Source organism: Lithobates pipiens, unplaced genomic scaffold (assembly GCF_037356315.1).
Source record: "Lithobates pipiens isolate NorthernLeopardFrog02 unplaced genomic scaffold, aLitPip1_a1.2 Scaffold_22, whole genome shotgun sequence".
NCBI classification, from domain to species: Eukaryota; Metazoa; Chordata; class Amphibia; order Anura; family Ranidae; genus Lithobates; species Lithobates pipiens.
This window is the reverse complement of record NW_027507784.1, coordinates 34,740,961-34,763,984: the sequence shown is the minus strand read 5'-3', so window position 1 is coordinate 34,763,984 and position 23,024 is coordinate 34,740,961. Positions and strand designations below refer to the sequence as shown.

The 23,024-nt window shown below is 43.7% G+C and overlaps 1 protein-coding gene across 1 annotated transcript; it reads left to right on the top strand.

Annotated features, from left to right (window-relative positions):
* The first annotated feature begins 242 nt into the window (after nt 1-242).
* Nucleotides 243-22,562, top strand: LOC143925650 (uncharacterized). The gene is made up of 5 exons (XM_077450116.1): nt 243-375; nt 731-1,042; nt 10,641-10,688; nt 19,472-19,750; nt 22,231-22,562. The coding sequence occupies exons 1-5, from the start codon at nt 243-245 to the stop codon at nt 22,560-22,562; spliced, it is 1,104 nt and encodes a 367-aa protein (XP_077306242.1).
* The last annotated feature ends 462 nt before the right edge of the window (nt 22,563-23,024 follow it).

Genomic DNA, 23,024 nt, shown 5'->3' with positions numbered 1-23,024 from the left:
ACAAAGCTCTCAGATCCACCCGAAGTTCAGCAATGGCCGCCGATAGGGTGTCCTTTATATCTGAAGCAATCATTTTTAGGTCTTGCATACTGATGTGGGAGGATGGATTTACCTCAGGGAGTTGTTGGTTAGTGGGACCATCAAGATGAGAGTCTCTAATGCCAGCGTTAGTCAGGATAACATCTTCGCGCTGAGGAGAATGTGAGGGCACTGAGTGTGAGGCACTGTGGCGGGACGGCGCCATGTTTCCCCTCTGTGTGCGGAACATCTCCGGTATTTGCTGGCTCATTCCGCTCGAGTTCCTACGCGGGGAACGGGACCGAGATGCGGAGGAGGTTCTAGAAGCTGTTCCCATCGTTTGTGTATGGAGAGTGGGTGAGAGATACCTCTGTAAGCTGAAGTTTTCGTCCCGAGATAGCGGAGCTAATCAGTTAGACGTCCGCCATCGAGCTCAGCCAAGCCACGCCCCCCCTGCTGATTTTATTATCCAATCATGCTTGTACGTGATTGGATAATAAAATCAGCAGAGCTTCCCCTCCGATCTACAGCGACTGAATTTTTATTTTCTTGTAGTGCAAAGTGAATTTACCTTTAGTATATAAACCCCTATCTCTCTTGCTTTTAATCCCACCTGTTCTCTCTGGGGCTCTTTTTATCTTTCTTTCTACCTCTCATTTGAACCACTCTCTCATCCTTCATATGTGTTTTATTTGTTCTGTGACCCACACAGAGAATGGACACTTTTTGGACCTACACCGATCAGAGTTGATTGAGTATGAGAATATTCGAGTAGATCCGATTCTGTACTATCTGCACTACCTAAAGTTACTGACGGATGAACAGTATGAGGAATTAACGAAACTACCGACATACCAAGAAAAGATGGAGGGCTTGTTAGACACCGTGCGATGCTGGGATGATAACAACAAGGCAAATGTCCTGAGGGCTCTAAAATGTTATAATCCTGAAGTCCTTGAACTAAGAACAGATGACACACGACGGAACTTCATAAAGATTGGGGAAACGCACTATTATGATAGTGGTAAGGATGTATATCGTACTCTCATATATTTTTTCATCCAGAGTACTGTCCATGATCTGTAAACCTTGCAAGAGTTTGCAAAATGTTATTGAAATACTTACTGCTTCTGTTCTGTATATAAGTGCATACATCTTTTATATTGTCAAATCTCTCCATCTTTCCAAGTAGAGATTCCAGATTAAACATTTTTCAAAATTGTACCCTAAAATGCCAAAACTTGCCTAATGTGAACATGTAAAAATAATTCTAAATTTAATTTGCTTAAGTGAATCAAACCCATGAGAATGTATACACTGGATTGAGTTTTATAATATATATTTATATATTGAGTATATGTGTTGACTCAAAGTTTGTGATGGTCTCCTCTAGGGATGAGTTCGGTGTTCGATTCGAATGCATGTTCGACTCGAACATCGGCCGTTCGGCGAATTTAGAACTTTGTGGACCGTTCGCACCAAATTCGTGTGGTATGAACAGCCCACAATGCACTACGCAATCGCAGTGCATTGCTGGCTCATGATTGGCCAAGCATGCACAGTGACCCTGCATGCTTGGCCAATCACATCGCCGGCAGCGAGGAGAGCCATAATTGGCCACAGGCAGAATGCCTGTGGCCAATTATAACTCAGGGGGTTTAGTACACGCCCCACACTATAGAAGGCCGCCAGCATGGTGGCCTTGTGTAGTGTGTTGGCGTGCAGGGAAAAAGGTAGAAAGGCAGGGACAGTGTGTTCTTTTCTCAGCCATCTGCAGGAGTTTGTCTGTGTTGTGTGCTTCCAGCACAGTATACATCTGTATCTACCCTTTATTGCTGTTGCTCTCTAATACAGCCATCTGCAGGAGTTAGTGGGTGTTGTGTGACTCCAGCGCAGTATACACCTGTATCTACCCTTTATTGCTGTTGTTCTTTAATACAGCCACCTGCAGGAGTTAGTGAATGTTGTGTGCCTCCAGCGCAGTATACACCTGTATCTACCCTTTATTGCTGGTTTTCTCTAATACAGGCATCTGCAGTAGTTAAAGTGGGTGTTGTGTGCCTCCAGCACAGTATACACCTGAAGATACCCCTTATTGCTGGCGTTGTCTGTTGCATAGCTTGCATATTAGCCTTTAAAATTAGCACTTTTGATTTCGAACGTTCGAGTCCCATAGACTTTAATAGGGTTCTAAAGTTCGTACGAATTTTCAGTCCGTTCGAATGTTCTGGTGCGAACCGAACCGGGGGGGGGGGGGGGGGGGGGGTGGGGTGTTCGGCTCATCCCTAGTCTCCTCTTGCACAGTTCTACAATTGTCCACAATTGGAGGCTCGGTCCCTAATGATGTCACAGATATTATGCTGCTTGGCCACATCCAAAGCATGAATGTAAAAGGAAAAAAGCTTTTTTTTTTTCTGTTACTGCAAGAAAAGCAGCTACACATGAAACTGAACTCTGAAAATTGTTTGGAGCCTGGTTACGATTTTTTGAATAGTTTTTATTGAACATTTTTACAGATTATTTTATTATTACAGAAAACAAGCAATGCTCCATATCTTGTATCCACCCCATCCCGTCCCCTAACCCAGTCCCAATTTTAATAATAAAGAACTGGTGTAAATGTGGTTGCCTGTTTCTCACCATCATGTCCCCATGACTAAAGCTTGTGGGTGATGGTCCATACATAAAGCAGCTGGGTAGAGAATTGCATTTGGCAACCAAAGCACGCTACAATAAGTGCTACCAGATTAAGGGTCTACCTCTTTTTGTAAGGAGCTGGAAACTGTGGCATCTAAAAGTGTATCCTTTGTAGAGTTGTTTAAATACACTCTTAGCCCTTGTACACACGGTCGGAGATTCCGACAACCAAATCCGTCGGAGTTATTCTGACGGATTAATTCCGGAAGAGGTCCGGAAGTGATTTTGCATACACACGGTCGGACTAAGTTGTCGGAAAATCCGATTGTACATGACGTGATGACGTTATTTAGTTACGACGGGACTACCTTCAGGCTAGTAGCCAATAGCTTTGGTCTAGGAATTTGATCTGAGCATGCGTGGCACCTTGTCCGTCGGAGTAGGCTACACATGATCAGAGTATGTCCGATCGGAGCATTTTGTCGGAAAATTTTACCTGCAAGCTGATAAAATTGGTCCGTCGGATATTCCGACGGAAACAGTCCGATGCAGACCACACCCAGTCGGAAAATATCCGACAAAACGGTCCGATTGGAAACATTCTGACGGAATCTCCCACCGTGTGTTCAAGGGCTAACAAGGGTGAAGAACAATGGGACAGCACTGGGTGTTTATTATTTTTGAGCTGTTAACCTGATTGTCATTTAATATAAATTTTCTATAAGTAGAAAAACGAATGGAAAATTAGTGTTGGATGACACTATTAGCAATATTAGGTTTATAAGGTGAATGACATACCTGTAGACTCGCACTATTCCTGATTACGATTTAAAATACAGTCATAAAGTGTATATGAAGGCAATTGTTTTTGCTTTAGATAGAATTGGGAAAGGATTAGACCACCTGTCTGGCTAATACAGCTATCTGGGGCACTGAGATTGATTTAACCTTACTTCCTGTCCTGCTGACAATGGTTTCCCCAGGCAGAAAATAAGTTCTGCAACAGGGACATAGACAACAATAGAAATGCTGGCTAAGGTTCTGATCTTCCTCTACTTCAAAAAAGTTTTTTTGGTTTTTAAAGCGGGAGTCCGCCAGGAGTTCCGCCGTTTTTTTTTTTTTAAAAGCCAGCAGCTACACTTACCCGCCCAGCGCGCCCGCGATGTCGGCACCCGAAGCCGATCTCTTAATCGTCTCTCGGGTGCTGCCGTCGCCATCTTGGGTATGGGAATCAGGAAGTGGAGCCTTTCGGCTTCATTTCCCGGTTCCCTACTGCGCAGAGGCGGCTCTTTAATTAGGCAAATTAGGCGATTGCCTTAGGCCTCGCCCACAGAAAGGGCCTCGCCATCGAGCGATTGCCTAATTTGCCTCTGAGGTGTTCTGCTGCACTGTCTGCTGCTGTGTGGAGTGTGGGACAGACTCTCAAGCGGCGGGGTGAGCGGGCGGTGGGCTGCACACAGCTGCAGGCAGTGCAGAGTGAGCTCCGCGGCGGTGGACGAGGGGGGGTGATAAGAGTATGTCTGTGTAATATGCATGGCTTAGGCTGCCTGCACATCCAATAGCAGCAGCGCCGTCCTCCGAGTCCTAGCCCTTCCTTCCCCTAACGGCCGCCCCATTGCATGCCGGGAATTGTAGTTCTCCCACAGAGTACAAGCACATAGACTTCAACATGGCCGTCTGGTGCCTGTGCTCTGCAGAGACTACAACTCCCAGATTGCACTTCAGAGCAGAGCTAGAACATCATGTGTTGCTTCTCCAACTGAGTCCTGCTGCCTTTACCAATTTGTCACCAAGGCGAGGAGCAGGAGCAGGTACAGTTTATAACTATTATATATATATATATATATATATATATATATATATATATATATGAAAAACCTAACAACAATGCACCCCCACCAAATCTAAGAGTCCAAAGGCCATATTAACTCTGCATTGACAAGACAGTTTTATTTTCACACATTCTAAAAATAACTTTTCATCTGCTTTACTGAGGATGCTTTACAGTGGCTGCGTTTGATGGGCACGGTGGCTGCAATTGATGGCACAGTGGCTGCGTTTGATGGGCACGGTGGCTGCAATTGATGGCACAGTGGCTGCGTTTAATGGCACAGTGGCTGCAATTGATGAGCACAGTGGCTGTGTTTGATGGCACAGTGGCTGCAATTGATGAGCACAGTGGCTGCGTTTGATGGTGCAGTGGCTGCGTTTGATGGCGCAGTGGCTGCAATTGATGAGCACAGTGGCTGCGTTGATGGCACAGTGGCTGCAATTGATGAGCACAGTGGCTGCAATTGATGAGCACAGTGGCTGCGTTTGATGGCGCAGTGGCTGCATTTGATGGCGCAGTGGCTGCATTTGATGGGCACAGTGGCTGAGTTTGCTGGCACGGTGGCTGCAATTGATGGGCACAGTGGCTGCGTTTGATGGCACAGTGGCTGCTTTTGATGGCACAGTGGCTGCTTTTGATGGTACAGTGGCTGCAATTGATGAGCACAGTGGCTGCGTTTGATGGCACAGTGGCTGCAATTGATGAGCACAGTGGCTGCGTTTGATGGCGCAGTGGCTGCGTTTGATGGCGCAGTGGCTGCAATTGATGGCTCAGTGGCTGCATTTGATGGCACAGTGGCTGCATTTGATGATGGCACAGTGGCTGCATTTGATGGCGCAGTGGCTGCATTTGATGGCGCAGTGGCTGCATTTGATGGGCACGGTGGCTGAGTTTGCTGGCACGGTGGCTGCAATTGATGGGCACAGTGGCTGAGTTTGCTGGCACGGTGGCTGCAATTGATGGGCACAGTGGCTGCGTTTGATGGCACAGTGGCTGCTTTTGATGGCACAGTGGCTGCTTTTGATGGTACAGTGGCTGCAATTGATGAGCACAGTGGCTGCGTTTGATGGCGCAGTGGCTGCGTTTGATGGCGCAGTGGCTGCAATTGATGAGCACAGTGGCTGCGTTGATGGCACAGTGGCTGCAATTGATGAGCACAGTGGCTGCAATTGATGAGCACAGTGGCTGCGTTTGATGGCGCAGTGGCTGCATTTGATGGCGCAGTGGCTGCATTTGATGGGCACAGTGGCTGAGTTTGCTGGCACGGTGGCTGCAATTGATGGGCACAGTGGCTGCGTTTGATGGCACAGTGGCTGCTTTTGATGGCACAGTGGCTGCTTTTGATGGTACAGTGGCTGCAATTGATGAGCACAGTGGCTGCGTTTGATGGCACAGTGGCTGCAATTGATGAGCACAGTGGCTGCGTTTGATGGCGCAGTGGCTGCGTTTGATGGCGCAGTGGCTGCAATTGATGGCTCAGTGGCTGCATTTGATGGCACAGTGGCTGCATTTGATGATGGCACAGTGGCTGCATTTGATGGCGCAGTGGCTGCATTTGATGGCGCAGTGGCTGCATTTGATGGGCACGGTGGCTGAGTTTGCTGGCACGGTGGCTGCAATTGATGGGCACAGTGGCTGCGTTTAATGGCACAGTGGCTGCAATTGATGAGCACAGTGGCTGTGTTTGATGGCACAGTGGCTGCAATTGATGAGCACAGTGGCTGCGTTTGATGGTGCAGTGGCTGCGTTTGATGGCGCAGTGGCTGCAATTGATGAGCACAGTGGCTGCGTTGATGGCACAGTGGCTGCAATTGATGAGCACAGTGGCTGCAATTGATGAGCACAGTGGCTGCGTTTGATGGCGCAGTGGCTGCATTTGATGGCGCAGTGGCTGCATTTGATGGGCACAGTGGCTGAGTTTGCTGGCACGGTGGCTGCAATTGATGGGCACAGTGGCTGCGTTTGATGGCACAGTGGCTGCTTTTGATGGCACAGTGGCTGCTTTTGATGGTACAGTGGCTGCAATTGATGAGCACAGTGGCTGCGTTTGATGGCGCAGTGGCTGCGTTTGATGGCGCAGTGGCTGCATTTGATGGGCACAGTGGCTGAGTTTGCTGGCACGGTGGCTGCAATTGATGGGCACAGTGGCTGCGTTTGATGGCACAGTGGCTGCTTTTGATGGCACAGTGGCTGCTTTTGATGGTACAGTGGCTGCAATTGATGAGCACAGTGGCTGCGTTTGATGGCACAGTGGCTGCAATTGATGAGCACAGTGGCTGCGTTTGATGGCGCAGTGGCTGCGTTTGATGGCGCAGTGGCTGCAATTGATGGCTCAGTGGCTGCATTTGATGGCGCAGTGGCTGCATTTGATGGCGCAGTGGCTGCATTTGATGGGCACGGTGGCTGAGTTTGCTGGCACGGTGGCTGCAATTGATGGGCACAGTGGCTGCTTTTGATGGCACAGTGGCTGCGATTAATGGCACGGTGGCTGCTTTTGATGGCACAGTGGCTCCTGTATCATTGTCCGCACACAGTCTCTGACCATCTCCTGTATCATTGTCCGCACACAGTCTCTGACCATCTCCTGCATCTTTGTGGCATGATTGTCTGTCAGCACCCTGTCAGTGGCTCCAACTTTTCATACCGTGTTAGCCAGGTAAGAGTTTGCTTGTCATTACCATAATAAAACCGTCTCCTGTATCATTGTCTGCAAGTCTCTGACCGTCTCCTGTATCATTGTCCACACACAGTCTCTGACCATCTCCTGTATTATTGTCCGTACACAGTCTCTGACCATCTCTTGTATCATGGATGTGAGGTCGGTGACTGTCCTTTAGCTGGGTTGGACTGTCCCTTAGCTGGGCTGTCTCTTATCTGGGACTGTGCCTTGGCTGGATTGGATGGGTCGGACTATGTCCCTCAGCTGGGTTGGACTATGACTATATCCCTCAGCTAGGACTGCCCCTTAGCTGGATTGGACTGTCCCTTAGGTGGATTGGATTGTCACAGTCCCATAGCTGAATTGGACTGTCACACTCCTATAGATGGATTGGGCTGTCTCTCAGCTGTATTAGGCTGTCCCTCAGCTGGATTGGGCCGTCCCTTAGCTGGGTCGGACTGTCTCTTAGGTGGATTGGAATGTCACAGTCCCATAGCTGGATTGGCCTGTCCCTCATCTGATTGGCCTGTCCCTCATCTGATTGGCCTGTGCCTCATCTGATTGGCCTGTGCCTCATCTGAATTGGCCTGTGCCTCATCTGGGTCGGACTGTCCCTCAGCTGGGTCAGACTGTCTCTCAGCTGGGTCGGACTGTCTCTCAGCTGGGTCGGACTGTCTCTCAGCTGGGTCGGACTGTCTCTCAGCTGGGTCGGACTGTCTCTCAGCTGGGTCGGACTGTCTCTCAGCTGGGTCGGACTGTCTCTCAGCTGGGTCGGACTGTCTCTCAGCTGGGTCGGACTGTCCCTCAGCTGGGTCGGACTGTCCCTCAGCTGGGTCGGACTGTCCCTTAGCTGGGTCGGACTGTCCCTTATATGGGACTGTCCCTTAGCTGGTTTGGACTGTCTTCACTAAAAGATATTGAAACATTAAAAAAATTTATAAAAGTGGGTATTCCTGCGCTAAAATGGATTTGTGAATAAAAATAACAAAGAAACAAGTGCTGCATACACCGTATGGACCAAACTCACGTCCAAATTAATGTGAAAATGAAAAAAGGGAGGGGTGGTGTTGCGCTCCTATTTGAAATATTTAGTGCAATATATTGTAAATTGGGTACCTAATATATATCGCAATAATAGGTAAAGTGCAAAACAAATTACATAAATAAATGAATATATAAAAAAACTGTAATAGTTATGACACCTGTGCAAAAATAAATGGAACAAATTATTAAGTGATATACAGAGTCACATTGAGGGTGCAACTATAGGTGATTATATCACTGTGCAAAATATATGACGCATACGTGAGTCATTCATATGGTGATTAATATAGAGAGGTATAAAGCAAATAAAACTAAAAAACAACAGAAAAAATATAATAAAATAATAATTTAAATCATCTCGCTAGACAAAATAGCCAGTGCGGTTTTTGGACTTTAGAGATCCTAAGTCCAAATGTGCAAAAAGTGCAAACGTGCAGAGTGTTGCGCTGGAACACTGTGTATTGCTGCCTTTGACTTCAAAGTGACACTGTGCCTTTAAGTGCAAATACAACAGAGAAAATCTTCAGAGTCACTGACACCCATGGAAAAAATGAATGGTTACCTTACTGCTGTAAGGTAAACAGCATATAGCAGATAAAGGAGGAGGGGAGCGTTCCCTTCAGCTTGATCCTTTCCTGGATGTCCGTTTCAACTTTTAAGTGCAGACAGGGGAGGTGGGGGAGGGGGGTAAGGGTAATCCTTATCTTCCTCTCTTTCCACTGAGTACTTCAGATGATATGGTTCTCAATAAACATTAAAAAGATAAAGGAGGTCCACCATAGTGTAGTATTTTCAAAATGGGAACAAAACCTTTTATTTACATTTATAAAAACACTCACATTTTTCAAGGGGTACAGGAGTTTTGTAAAAACGAGCGCCGAGCTCGTATCACAGTCTGAGCGTCTGTTCCGTTATCTGAGACGCCTCGGATCCTACGCGTTACGTCAACATGTGACTTCAACTGGGATAATTTTTTTTATATATTCATTTATTTATGTAATTTGTTTTGCACTTTACCTATTATTGCGATATATATTAGGTAGCCAATTTACATTAAAAAAATGTACTACTGTTAAAACTTCCCAGGGGCTTTGTGTATGAGCCCCAACTATAGTTAGCACATATATTGTGGTATTGTATATTGAAACAAAGGTTTTTTTTGTTTGTTTTTGTTTTGATTGGCTTTCAGTAAGTGCCTGAGAAAGGACCCTGGTATAAGTCTAATCTAATAGGGCACTCTTACACCAGGCTGTTTTCCTGCAGGCACCCTAAACAGACACCTGTTCGGAATTGACAGGTATTTGTTGGAGCAGCACCATGGTAGTTGCAGATCCAACAGAAGCAGCTTCTTTGGCTGCACAGGATAGCAGGACTTAATTTTCTGACTAAAGTTTCAATCTAAGTTTTTTTTTTATTGATGTTTTGCTAAAGAATACAAGAAACTGAGTTATTTTGTTACTTGAAAAATATTGCACTTTATACCTATTATGTTCCATGCACTACTGAGCAAATATTCAAAGTTACATATTTATATGTTTTTATGTTTTTCATTTTTGTAAAAAAATCACTTGTTGCATTAAACAGGTTATGTTTTAGAATATGTTGTAAAATTACTTTTTTTTTGTTTTATACTTTGTTGACAAATTCCTTTCACATTCATGAGACAGCACAAAGGGTAATGAGTAGGCAGCTGCACAATTTGATCTATATCTGTGTGCGTGTAACATATATACCCACCCACCCTATGTTTAATGATATTTGATTAAAGAATAATTGGCTAGAGAAATTTATAGAAACTGAATTCATAGTTCATAGGATTTAAGTAATATATGCATTCATACAGTTAATTTTTATCATTTTTATAATATTTTTCCCATTATGGGCGTGAGTGGGGCCTCATGTCTAAGTTTTGCCTAAGGCCTCAAAGTCTAGAGCCGCCTCTGCTACTGCGCATGCGCAAGTCGCGCTGCGCAATAAGGATGGTCCCCGCTGTCTCTGGGATCCGTGTGTTTCCCAGCAGGCAGCGGGGGACCTTCGGAAAGGGGCGTGGATTCTGCGGAAAGGGGCGTACCTTCTGCAGAATCTACGCCGGAAGTGGGTGCAGATACCTGTACTGTACAGGTACCTGCACCCCCCTCCCCCCTGAAAGGTGCCAATTGTGGCGCCGGAAGGGGGGAGGGTTCCAATGAGCGGAAGGTCCACTTTAGGGTGGACCTCCGCTTCAAGACTTATTGCTGTTTGGAGAGTTCCTTTCACTTCCTGTCTGGGAACACAATGCCAGCCAGACAGGAAGTGAGGGGAAAGCTCTATAACAAGAGCTGCAGATAAGAGTAAACGCTGGACAGGGCTTCTAGGACTTTCAGGCCTTATACACTTTAATATTCTAGTTTTCTTTTTCTTATTGCTGATTGGGTGAACCTAGGCTAACTTGCGGCTCTTGTTCCCATTTAGAAAGTTTTAGAATACAAGGAAGAGACATTGGCAAGACAGAAGATGCAGGTAAGAATTGGCCTAACCTGAGAGAACTGTACATTCACATAATATTTCCTGTTTGCGTCTTTCATAATTGTTAGGCCGCGTACACACGGGCGGACTGTTCGCCCAACTTTGTCCGGACAGTCTGCCGAACAAAGTTTTTCGGAATTTCCGTAAGACTGTCCGCTGAAACTTGGTTTGAGCGGACAGTCTGCTCGTATGTAGGCTTGTTCGTCAAACTAAGTTCCGCGCATGCTCAGAAAGGATTTACACGCCGAAGGTTGTATTGCAGTGTATAGGACGTCGTTTTTCGAGTCCCGTCGTACGTGCCGTTCACGTCATCGCGCAAGTTTTCAGCAGACTGTTCGTTCGTCGTGTGTGGTCAAGTCCGTTCATGCTAATTTTGAACGGACTGTTTGTCAAACTGTTTGACGAACCTAGTTGGGCGGACAGTCCGCCCGTGTGTACGCGGCCTAACATTGCCTATCGCCTTCACACATCATTCCTGTTTGTTTCATTTATAAATGATACATTGTATATCATATCACCCAAGGTTTCCTGTTTGTGTCTATTTTAACCACTTTCAGACCGGACCATTTTGCTGGCTTAAGACCAGACCACTTTTTGCTATTTGGCGCTGCGTCGCTTTAACAATTGCGTGGTCGTGCGACGTGGCTCCCAAACAAAATTGACGTCCTTTTTATCCCACAAATAGAGCTTTCCTTTGGTGGTATTTGATCAACCCTGAGGTTTTTATTTTTTGCGCTATAAACAAAAATAGAGCGACAATTTCTATGTATTTTTGGTTAAAAAAAAACGCAATAAGTGATTATTGATTGGTTTGCGCAAAAGTTATAGCGTTAACAAAATATGGGATGGTTTTATAGCATTTTTATTAATATTTAAATTTTTACTAGTAATGTCGGCGATCAGCGATTTTTTTATTTTTATTTATGACTGCGACATTATGGCGGACACATCGGACATTTTTGACACATTTTTGGGACCATTGTCATTTATACAGCAATCAGTGCTATACAAATGCAGTGATTCCTGTGTAAATGACACTGGCAGTGAAGGGGTTAACCAGTGGGTGGCAGTGTAGGGGTTAAGTGTTCCTAGGGGCGTGTTACTAACTGTGGGGGGCTGGGCTGTGTGTTAGTGAACACTGATCTCTGCTCCAATCACATGGAGCAGAGATCAGTGTCACTTGTTGCTAGGCAGAACGGGGAGATGCTGTTTACAACAGCATCTCCCAGTTCAGCCTCCCCGTGAGACGATCGCGGGTATCCCCTCAGCGATCAAGTCCGCAGGACCCGCAACCAGACTCACGGGGTCCTGAAAGGCACGCAATGGCAGGGCGGCATATAATAATGGACGTACCTGTATGCCAATATGCCTGCCTGTGCCATTCTGCCGACGTACATCGACGTGCGCCGGTCAGGAAGTGGATAAATATTACGGATTATACATTTATTATTATTATTCAGCATTTACTGTATACAGTGCCTTCAGTTTGCACCTCACTTTACAAAATAAAGGGACAGTACAATACAATTCAAGGGGGTTAGATGGCCCTTGCTACAATCCAGTACCTTCCAGTCATACTAACCTCCTCACTAACCTTATCAGGGTTTACTTGACTTGATTATTCTGGTTAAAATGTCTCAAATATTCTATGCTGTTTTTAGTTTTTTTAACTACTTTAAGACCAGCCACCGCAGTTGTACTGTGGCAGGTTCGCTCTCCTGAGCATATCACCGTCTTTGTACGTTGGCCACTTTAAGAGTTCTAGGGGGAGTGCCTGTGGCGCTGGAGCCGATGCGCGTGGCCGACGGCCACGATGTCCGCCAACCGCCCGCAATTGCTCCACAGAGAGACTGAACGGGGATCTATCAATGTAAACAGACAGATCTCCGTTCTGTCAGGGGAGTGGAGAGAGATCTGCTGCTCCTAGTTATTATGAACCATGATCTCTCTCCTCCTCCAGTCACTACACTCCCCCCACAGTTAGAAACATTTCTCTAGGGAACACTTAGCCCCATGATCACCCCTAGTGTTAACCCCTTCCGTGCCAGTGACATTTATACAGTAATCAGCAATTTTTAGTACTGATCACTGAATAAATGTCAATGGTCCAAAAAAAGTGCCAAAAGTGTCCAATCTGTCCACCGCAATGTCGCAGTCACGCTAAAAATAGCAGATCGTAGCCAAAAAAATACTAAAAATGGCATAAATCTATCCCCTTTTTTGTAGACGCTATAACTTTTGCACAAACCAATTTTTTTTTTTACCAAAAATATGTAGAAGACTGCTTATTGGCTTAAACTGATGAAGAAATTTAGTTTTTTTTAAAAAAATTTGGGGGGGAGATATTTACTATCACAAAAAGTAAAAAAAAAATAGTTTTTTTTTCAAAATTGTCTGCTTTTTTTATTTATAGCGCAAAAAAAAAGAAAATGTAGAGGTGATCAAATACCACCAAAATAATGCTCTATATGTAGGGAAAAAAAGGATATCAATTTTGTTTGGGTACATCGTTGCACAACCGCGCAATTGTCAGTTAAAGCAACGCAGTGCCGTATTGCAAAAATGTCCTGGTCATTAAGGGGGAAAATCCTTTCGGTCTTTAACTAGTTAAAGGGTATGTCAAAAAAAGTCCATCTTTGGAATACATGCATATTTTCCCATATTTTATCCCTTTAACCACAATACAGGGCATTTTCACCCCCCTCCTGCCCAGGCCAATTTTCAGCTTGAAGCGCTGTCACTATTTGAATGACAATTGTGCTGTCATCCAACACTGTACCCATATGACAGTTTGATATTTTATTTTCCCACAAATAGAGCTTTCTTTTGGTGGTATTTGATCACCTCTGCAGTTTTTATTTTTTGCGCTTCATACAAAAAGACTGACAATTTTGGAAAAAAAAAACGTTTTACTTTTTGCTATAATAAATATCCCAATTAAAAATCCCTACGCCTTTTTTTTTTGGTTCGGGGTTCCCCTTCATATTCATACCGTTTTTATCTATATTTCCGAGACCCTACAATTCATTACAGCCACAATCAGTTTTAAACGACAATTATTCCTTTAGAAATGTCATTTTGATGTGATATTGTTCTAAACACTTTGCAGGCATACTATAGACACCCCCCAGACATGATATTTAAAGGGATATTTCATTTTTATTGTTTCACTTTAAGCATTAAAAAAATCACTGCTCCTGAAAAAAACATCAGTTTTTAACCAAAAAAATTTGAATTGATACATGTCCCTTGGGGCAGGACCCGGGTCCCCAAACACTTTTTATGACAATTAACTTGCCTTTAAAATTAGTACTTTTGATTTCTCATGTTCATGTCCCATAGACTTTAACAGTTGTTTGTGTCTTTGTTGGATAATACCAGACCTCGTGTACCCCCCCACTCCTAGATAACACAATACCTCCTATACCCCTCATCCCACTATTCCTCTGTACCCCTGTTGGGCTGTGCCCCCCTGGCAGGGCTCTCTGTGCCCCCACTGGGTTATTTGTGCCCCCTGACAGGATTCTCTGTGCATCCACTGGGTAGTGCTCTTCCTTGGCAGGGGTCTCTATGCCATACTGGGTTGTTTGTGCCACCTGGAAGGGTTCTCAGTGCCCCCACTGGGCAGTGCAACCCCCCTGCTTCTTACAATCAATGTTCTCCCAATCAGTGCTGTGTTGCGGGTTACCGGTATCCTCCCTGAGCATTTCTCCACAGCTTGGGGCTGGAGGAGACACGACGGGATATAGTGTTCCCTATGCTTTTCAATCCCCTACCCTCCCTTGCCAATGAGAGCGGTGATGGGGGGAGCCCACTCTGTGTACAAATTCCAGGCACGTATCCATCGGCTCAGATCACACAATGATGGCTGAGCCCCCACAGTACATCCAACACCAGGCCATCCTCCCCACACTGCACACCAGCACCTCCCTGATCACTGTGCCCGGTAAACAGTGACTCCTCCCGAGGGCTGTCGCTGCTTAAAGGTTCTGGTTCAAAGGGGGAGGTAGGGAAGAAGAGAGCCAAATGATCATTCTGGGGGCAAACACATATTGTAGATATGGCATCAAAGCATCAGGCACATCTCAAGAAGCTATTCTCCTTGGAGGTGTATAATGAAAGTATCCTCCCACGCCAGTGGCCTTGCTGCCCCCTCAGGACAATGGGTATCCATAAGACTTTAAATAATGGCAAGAGAAGGGTGCACTGACCTAGTGCATTACCAAAATAAGTTTTTAATCCAAGTTAAAAACAGTTGTTATACTCACATACACACAGCGTTTTTAGACATATCATACCATGTTTCCCCCCAAAATAAGACCTAGCGTGATTGTCAGTGATGGCTGCAATATAAGCCCTACCCCCCAAATAAGCTCTAGTTAAAGTCCCTGTAAGTCTTATTTTCAGGGTAGGGCTTATTTTCGGGGGAAACAGCGTAGGGCTTATTTGGGGGGTAGGGCTTATATTGCAGCCATCACCGACAATCACGCTGTCTTATTTTGGGGGAAACAGGGTAGCATAGCAAATGAGAACGATCACTTTCAGGTCTGATGTGGTAAACCAGTGTGCGGGAAGACCAGGCAGCGCCTGTAATGGCTGGTTTGATGAACCAAATGACCCAGTTATTTTCAGACTCCGATCGCAGAATCTACAAAAGCACTCTTGTGCTCTTTCCAGAAGGTTCTTTAATTGATTTACCCAGAGCCATATGAGCTTCTGAGCCATCAGCCACAGAGACTCTGATTCTGAGTCACTCAAGTTATTGAATGACAAGCTTACCTCTGAGGGGTCGTACACACGGTTGAACATTCCGACGAAAAAATCCATCTGATTTTGTGCCAAACTTTTCTTGCATACACATGTTCGCACAAAGTTGTTGGAAAATCCAATCGTTCTTACCGAGGTGACGTACAAAACATACGTTGGGACTTTAAATGGGCCAGTAGCCAATAGCTTTTGTCTCTCAATTTATTCTGAGCATGCGTGACACTTTGTCTGTTGCAATTGTCTACACACGATCGGAATTGAAACGATCAGATTTTGTTGTCGGAAAACTTTAGATCCTGCTCTCAAACTTTGTATGTCGGAAATTCTGGCGGAAATAGTCCAATGGAGCCCACACATGATTGGATTTTCCGGCAACACGATCCGATCGCACATTTTTCATCGGAAAGTCTGACTGTGTGTACGGGGCATTAGTCTTCTAAAGACTGTTTAGAGTCTTTGGGTCTTATGCCCCGTACACACGATTGGACCCTCCGACAACAAAACCGTAAATTTTTGTTCTAAGGTTGTTGGCTTCAACTTGTCTTGCATACACACGGTCACACAAATGTTGGCCAACAATTACGAACGTAGTGATATACAAGACTTATGGCGGGCTGATAAAAGAAGTTCAATAGTCATACGCCACCCTTTGGGCTCCTTCTGTTAATGTTGTGTTTGGTGAACGGACTTGTGTACCAACGATCAGACTTTCCTACAAAGTTTTGTTGTCGGAAAATGAGAACCTGCTCTCAAACATTTGTGTGCGGAAATTTCGATCAGCAAATGTTCGATTGAGCATACACACGGTCAGACTTTCTGACAACAAGCTCACATCGAACATTACCCGTCGGAAATTCCGATCGTGTGTATGCAGCATAAGGGTTGTTTACAACACCCAAGGCTACAAAACCTTCTCTTTGCACGCAATTATCTACTTTTTAACGGCTGAGATTGGAAGCAACATGATACGTTTTTTGCACGCAACTCCTCAAATACTTGTTAGCATGATATCGGTTTTGTAAAGATTTTGTTTAGAGGTGTACTGCCACCACAGTAGATCCAGCCTTAACAAGGTGCTTACTAGATTGGTATAGGATGAACCTGTTTTTAAGTACCAAATTGGCAAGTGTTTGGAAGTCATTTCCAGAGTTACTGCTCTCACTGATGGAACCTGCTGTGCACCCAGTCTGTTACATTGTCAAACCATGTCCGATGGATCAAAATCCCATAAATGAGATCTACATTTTACCTGTGATTGTTTGCTGGAAGCCTCTGGTCTCCTCTCTCCCATGTGTCCCATGTCAGTGCATAAGTGTAGAGCACTGTTGCCAAAGTGTTAGATTGCAGAACCTTTGTCTAAGTGTTTGATCCATGTGGCTTTCAAGGGAAAACATGACAGGTGGTGGTGGGTGTTGGACATCAATCATCGGGGAGTAACCAGAAGTCTCACTGCAACAAGAGTGGTAGAGCAGGTCCCATCCTGGGCATATTTTCAGGTTCTTGCCTTATCAACCTTCTACACTCCGGATGTAGACAATTGGCATAAAGATTTTCTCAGTTGGCACTACCTAAATTTCTGGCAGATGCTTTATAGGCATTGATAGGTGGTGTTTGTCAATGATGGGTGAATTTGCTTGGGTTCTATTCACCAAGGGTTCATCAAATCTTGTTCAAAATCAGCAAACCAAAGTTTATAGACTAATCCTAAGGAAATCTATAAGGGGTGAATCTTATTAGATTCTGGCCAATTTGGAGATTCATCAAACTGCTGTAAAAAAGGTTTGGGAAGCTGGGCACTGTCATAGGGGATATTTACCAATGCAAAAACATTTTTTTTTAAATACTGCACAGTTGGAGTTACAGTAATCTTCTCATATCAATGATGGCAGAGATTACAAACTCCATCCCTAATGTTGAGGCCCAGGACTTTTCTCCTGTAGTTTCTACCTTTCACCTCTACCAAGTATCCCTCAATGGACTTCAAGAAAAGGATTTTATGGTGAGTAGCAAAATTATATATTTTTTACTTTTCTTTTGTTACATCTCTCCAACCCTTGACTTCTTTCTAACTTAAAATTTAAGGGAAGGTGAGTGGGTAAAGCCTGACCAACACTTCGCTCCTCTCAGCCCATCAGACTTTCAAACATCAGTCAGCTAAGACCTACACCCTCCTCAATAAACTCACATGTTAAGTCTTCTCTGATCTGTTCCTCCCCTTCGCCATGCAAACCCTCCATCCATTTTGTTCTTCTCCATGTCTCACTTTTTCATGTAATCTTCCAAGTCACATATACAGTGGGGATCGAAAATTTGGGCACCCCAGGTAAAAATGTGTATTAATGTGCATAACGAAGCCAAGGAAAGATGGAAAAATCTCCAAATGGCATCAAATTACAGATTAGACATTCTTATAATATGTAAAAAAAAGTTTGATTTTATTTCCATCATTTACACTTTCAAAATTACAGAAAACAAAAAATGGCATCTGCAAAAGTTTGGCAAGTATCACAGCTTGTAAACGCTTTTTGTAGCCAGCCAAGAGTCTTTCAATTCTTGTTTGAGGTATCTTTGCCCATTCTTCCTTACAAAAGTGTTCCAGTTCTTTGAGATTTCTGGGCTGTCTGTCATGCACTGCTCTTTTAAGGTCTATCCATAGATTTTCAATAATGTTGAGGTCAGGAGATTGTGAAGGCCATGGCAAAACCTTCAGTTTACGCCTCTTGATGTAATCCCCCGTGGATTTTGAGGTGTGTTTAGGATCATTATCCATTTGTAGAAGCCATCCTCTCTTTAACTTCAGCTTTTTCACAGATGGCATCAAGTTACCATCAAAAATTTGCTGAAATTTTATTGAATCCATTTTTCCTTCTACTCGTGAAATGTTCCCTGTGCCACTGGCTGCAATACAACCCCAAAGCATGATTGATCCATGCTTAAGAGTTGGACAGAGGTTCTTTTCATTAAATTCTGTGCCCTTTCTTCTCCAAACGTACCTTTGCTCATTCCGGCCAAAAAGTTCTATTTTAACATCATCGGTCCACAGAACTTGTTTCCAAAATGCCCCAGGCTTGTCTATATGTTCATTTGCAAAGTTCAAGCGCTGATTTTTGTGGTGAGGACGTAGAAGAGGTTTTCTTCTGATGACTCTTCCATGAAGACCATATTTGTACAAGTATCTCTCTATAGTGGAATAGTGTACCACAACTCCAGTGTCTGCCAGATCTTTCTGGAGGGATTGTGCAGTCAAACGTGGGTTATGAATTGCTTTTTTCACAATCCTGTGAGCTGTTCTGTCTGATATTTTTCTTGGTCTTCCAGATCTTGCTTTAACTTCCACTGTTCTTGATGACTGCTATTTCTAAATTACATTCCGAACAGAGGCTATTGACATCTGAAAACGCTTTGCTATCTTCTTATAGCCTTCTCCAGCTTTGTGAGCGTCAACTATTTTCAGTTTCAGTTTTCTAGACCACTGCTTAGAAGAACCCATGGTGCTGATTGTTGGGGCAAGGTCAGATGAGTCTGGCCATTTAAAACCTTTGAGATTGACATCACCTGGTCTTCCCAGACAATGATTGAGAACAATCCATGACACTGGCAGGTCTCAGCTTTGCAAAGGGGGCAGTGCATGCTATAAATTCTGCAGGGTGCCCAAACTTTTGCAGACGCCATTTTTTTGTTTTCTGTAATTTTGAAAGTGTAAATGATAGAAATAAAATCTAACTTTTTTTTTACATATTATAAAAATGTCTAATCTGTAATTTGATGCCATTTGGAGATTTTTCCATCTTTCCTTGGCTTCGTTATGCACATTACTACACATTTCTACCTGGGGTGCCCAAACTTTCAATCCCCACTGTATAGGAATCCCATAATGGCCAATAAATTGACAAATAAGGCAATGCCAATGAAAAACAAGAACTCTGGTCTGTTTTGTTTAATCAACCAAATACTAAATAAAAAAATAAGGAATGAATTCATAATTGTATCCTTCTTCTATTACCTTGTAGCCAGAATGCATTTTCTCGAGAAATATAAAGAAAAACTCATAAAGAACATAATGATGGTGGACCCAGTGTTGGATGATCTCCGGGATCAGCAGCTGCTCACACAGAGACAGCACACAAACCTTATGAAAAAGCCAACACCCCGGGAGAAGATGAGATCTCTCTATGATACAGTGAGGACCTGGAGCTATCCTGACAAGGAAAAAGTATACAAGGCTCTGAAAAAATACAACTATGGAATCATAAGGAACTTGATAACACAAGAGGACAGATTTGATGACGGTAAGTCTATGTGATGCTTCGCCCAATAAGTAGGGGCAATTCTGGATTCAGCCAAAGTAGCAAATATGGCCTTACAAGTGTATCCCTGCTTCACTCCTCAAACATCTTTTAATAAGTCAGTAATGAGCAAAGTGATATGAGCTCTGGGGTATTAGTCAACTTACTTTTATATAGGGGCTTTAAAGGGTTAGTTCACCTTTACCAAAAAACTTACAATTCAGGTAACCAGTGCCTGTAGATACAGTAAAAACAAACTGTGCAGCTTTTACCAAAGTTAAAGAGGAGCTGCACCTAAAAAAAAAAAAAATATTAAAAGCCAGCAGCTACTAATATTGCAGCTGCAGACTTTTAATAATATCACACTTACCTGTCCCAGGTTCCAGCGATGTCGGCGGCAGATGACGAGCGATCGCTCGTCTCGCTGCAGCCACCGCCGCCATCCTCTGTCAGGGAATCGGGAAGTGAAGCATGAGGGCTTCACTGCCCGGTTCCCTACTGCGCATGCGCGAGTCGCTCTGCGCTGGTTCCCCGCTGTGTCACTGGGAACTGTGTGTTTCCCAGAACACAACGGGGGGGGGGGGGGGCGGAGCGATGCGGGGGTCTGCGGCGGTCTGGCCGGAAGTGGGTGCAGTTACCTGGATTATCCAGGTAACTGCACCCCCCTCCCCCCGAAAGGTGCCGATTGTGGCACCGGAGGGGGGGAGGGATAATACTAGCGGAACTTCCCCTTTAGGGTGAAGAACCGCTTTAAGTAATATGCTTGCTATAGATGTAGGCTGTTGTAGCCTGTCTGAAAATACTCCCAGAGATAGATCATCTCCTTTTGCCCTGTTCCTAGGACATTTCTAAGACATTCCCAACTTAGTCAAACCCCCTTACATGCATGCTCCCTCTCCCCTGTTACAGCAGCTCTGAGTTCAGTGATGCTGCAATGGAGGAGATAGTGGACCAAATATGTGTGGGTGTTGAGAGTTTGCTCCTGTCATGGTGGGTATCAGCAGTAAGGGCAGTGAATTTCCTAGCAACAAGACAGGATGGGATGATGCCATCTCTGGGAGTTTTTTTAGCCAGGCATTTGGAGGTACGTAAATGGCCTACACCCATACCAAGGGAATTAGTCAACTTTAGTCAAGGCTGCACAGTTTGTTTTTATCTTCAGGAGCTCCTTACGCGCATAGGCAGTTTTTTGGTAAAGGTGATTCAACTCTTTAATTGTGGTCCCTAACATCACTGCCTATAATATTTAGCGCCTTAACGCTACAGAAAATTTTCAGAGATGGTGGAAATTATATAGATAATGGTCAGACTGTGGATGGTAAATGGTCAGAGGCTGCGGGGATTCTAGAGCAGATGCCTTTAGACATTGAAAATTCTATATGAGATGGTCAGAGACATTAAACATACTATAGAAGATTAAAAAAAATATGTAGAAAAACTGCGCCTATTCCCTCTCACACAAGCGATTATGGATTAAGTAAAATCAAAAATCAATTCCCAAATAGGAATATCCTATGGTCAATTAAGGCACAAGCTTCTACCATAAAAAGCCCAAACGGGGTTTAAATAACAATATACATATGTAAATATTGGCAGCCCATAGAAGATGATCAGAGACTACAGGAATTCTACAGGTGTGATTTGTGGCTAAAGATGGGCTGCAGATGACAGGGGTTCATTTACTAAAACTGGAGAGTGCAAAAAATGACACAGTTCTGCAAAGAAACCAATCAGCTTCCAGGTTTTACTGCCAAAGATTAATTGAACAAGCTGAAGTTAGTAGCTGATTGGTTACCATGCACAACTGAAGTAGATTTTGAGTGCTCCGTTTTTATAAATCTCCCCTTTAGAGACTGAGTACAATTTACATGAGACTTCTAGTGATCATTGCTGTTGCAGCCCCTTTACAAACCAGTGCTCCCTAAATTATAAATCACTGCCCCCAATATGTGATATGCTGATCCATTCTAAAAGGTTAGGGAAAAAAATATATAAAGCAGACAGTAAGAAAATGGTAAATGATGTGATAAGGAATTTAACCAAATCATTTAACTAGCAGAATCTGGTTTAAGTGATATTTTTTCCTTTACTGACCCTGAGTAAGATCCCAGGCAGAGAAAACACTTACTACATTTTGCTGAAGCCCGGGGGCCATACAAGTACCAAAGGACTGTAGGTGGGACACCAGGGCTATACTCAGAGTACTACTGCTATGTCTGAATAAAAATGTGAATAGTTTAGGAAACCACACCTGGCTACAGACAAAAACAGAAAGGTAAGTTGTAATATAGTTTTGTGTTTTACTTTTTTCTTGCAGGTCTAGAGGTAGGTCCATTTTGAATGATTTATGAGACCTTCTAAAAAAGGGTGAACAAAATGTCTTCTATAATACTCAGAATGGTCAGATTTTCCTATGTGCTTGGTAACAATATGTGGCTATAAGAAAAAAAAAGCCTCTAATATAATGTTTTATTCTGTTTCAGATTGTCAGATGATTTTTAGGAATCACTTTTTGGACCAAAACCAGAAGGAACTGATAGAAAAAGTTATAAATGTAGATCCAGTTCTGCAGGATCTTTTAGATCAGCGCCTCCTGACAGAAAAACAATATACTAAGTTGAGAGCGAAGCCGTCCTCAGAGGAAAAGATGAAATTGCTCTGTGATATGATTTATAATTGGAGTTATATTAACAAGGACAAAGTGTACGACATACTGAGAAGACACAACTATGAGGAATTAAGAGCCCTGGAGCTATCATATGTTCCCTGTAAGTGTCTTTTGACTATGAGATATTTTTATTTTATTAAACAGTGAATGGATAATTAGCTAGGATTATGGAAATTGGATCAGAATGTTTTAAAAAGTCTTGATCCTTAACCACTACAATACAGGGCACTTTCGCCCCCTTCCTTCCCAGCCCAATTTTCAGCTTTCAGCGCTCTAGCGCTTTCAATGACAATTGCGCGGTCATGCTACACTATACCCAAATTAAATGGTTATCATTTTGTTCGCACAAATAGAGCTTTATTTTGGTGTTATTTATTCACAACTCTGTTTTTTATTTTTTGCGATATAAGCGCAAAAAAAATGCAGAAATTTGAAAAAAAAAACATATTTTCTTTTTTCTCTTTGAAAAGAAATCCAATAAAATCAAATTTTGCCATAAATTTAAGCCAAAATGTATTCTGCTACATGTTTTTGGTAAACAAAATTCTGTTAAGTGTATAATAATTGGTTTGTGTGATCAGGGACATATGTACGCAAATGATCATGTAC

Excerpts from the sequence above, each read along its gene's own strand:
- LOC143925650 (XM_077450116.1), top strand. The coding sequence starts at position 243 with ATGTTTCCCCTCTGTGTGCGGAACATCTCCGGTATTTGCTGGCTCATT. Across the intron at positions 376-730 it reads CGTTTGTGTATGGAGAGTGG|AGAATGGACACTTTTTGGAC; the intron begins GTGAGAGATACC and ends TGACCCACACAG. Across the intron at positions 1,043-10,640 it reads AACGCACTATTATGATAGTG|AAAGTTTTAGAATACAAGGA; the intron begins GTAAGGATGTAT and ends GTTCCCATTTAG.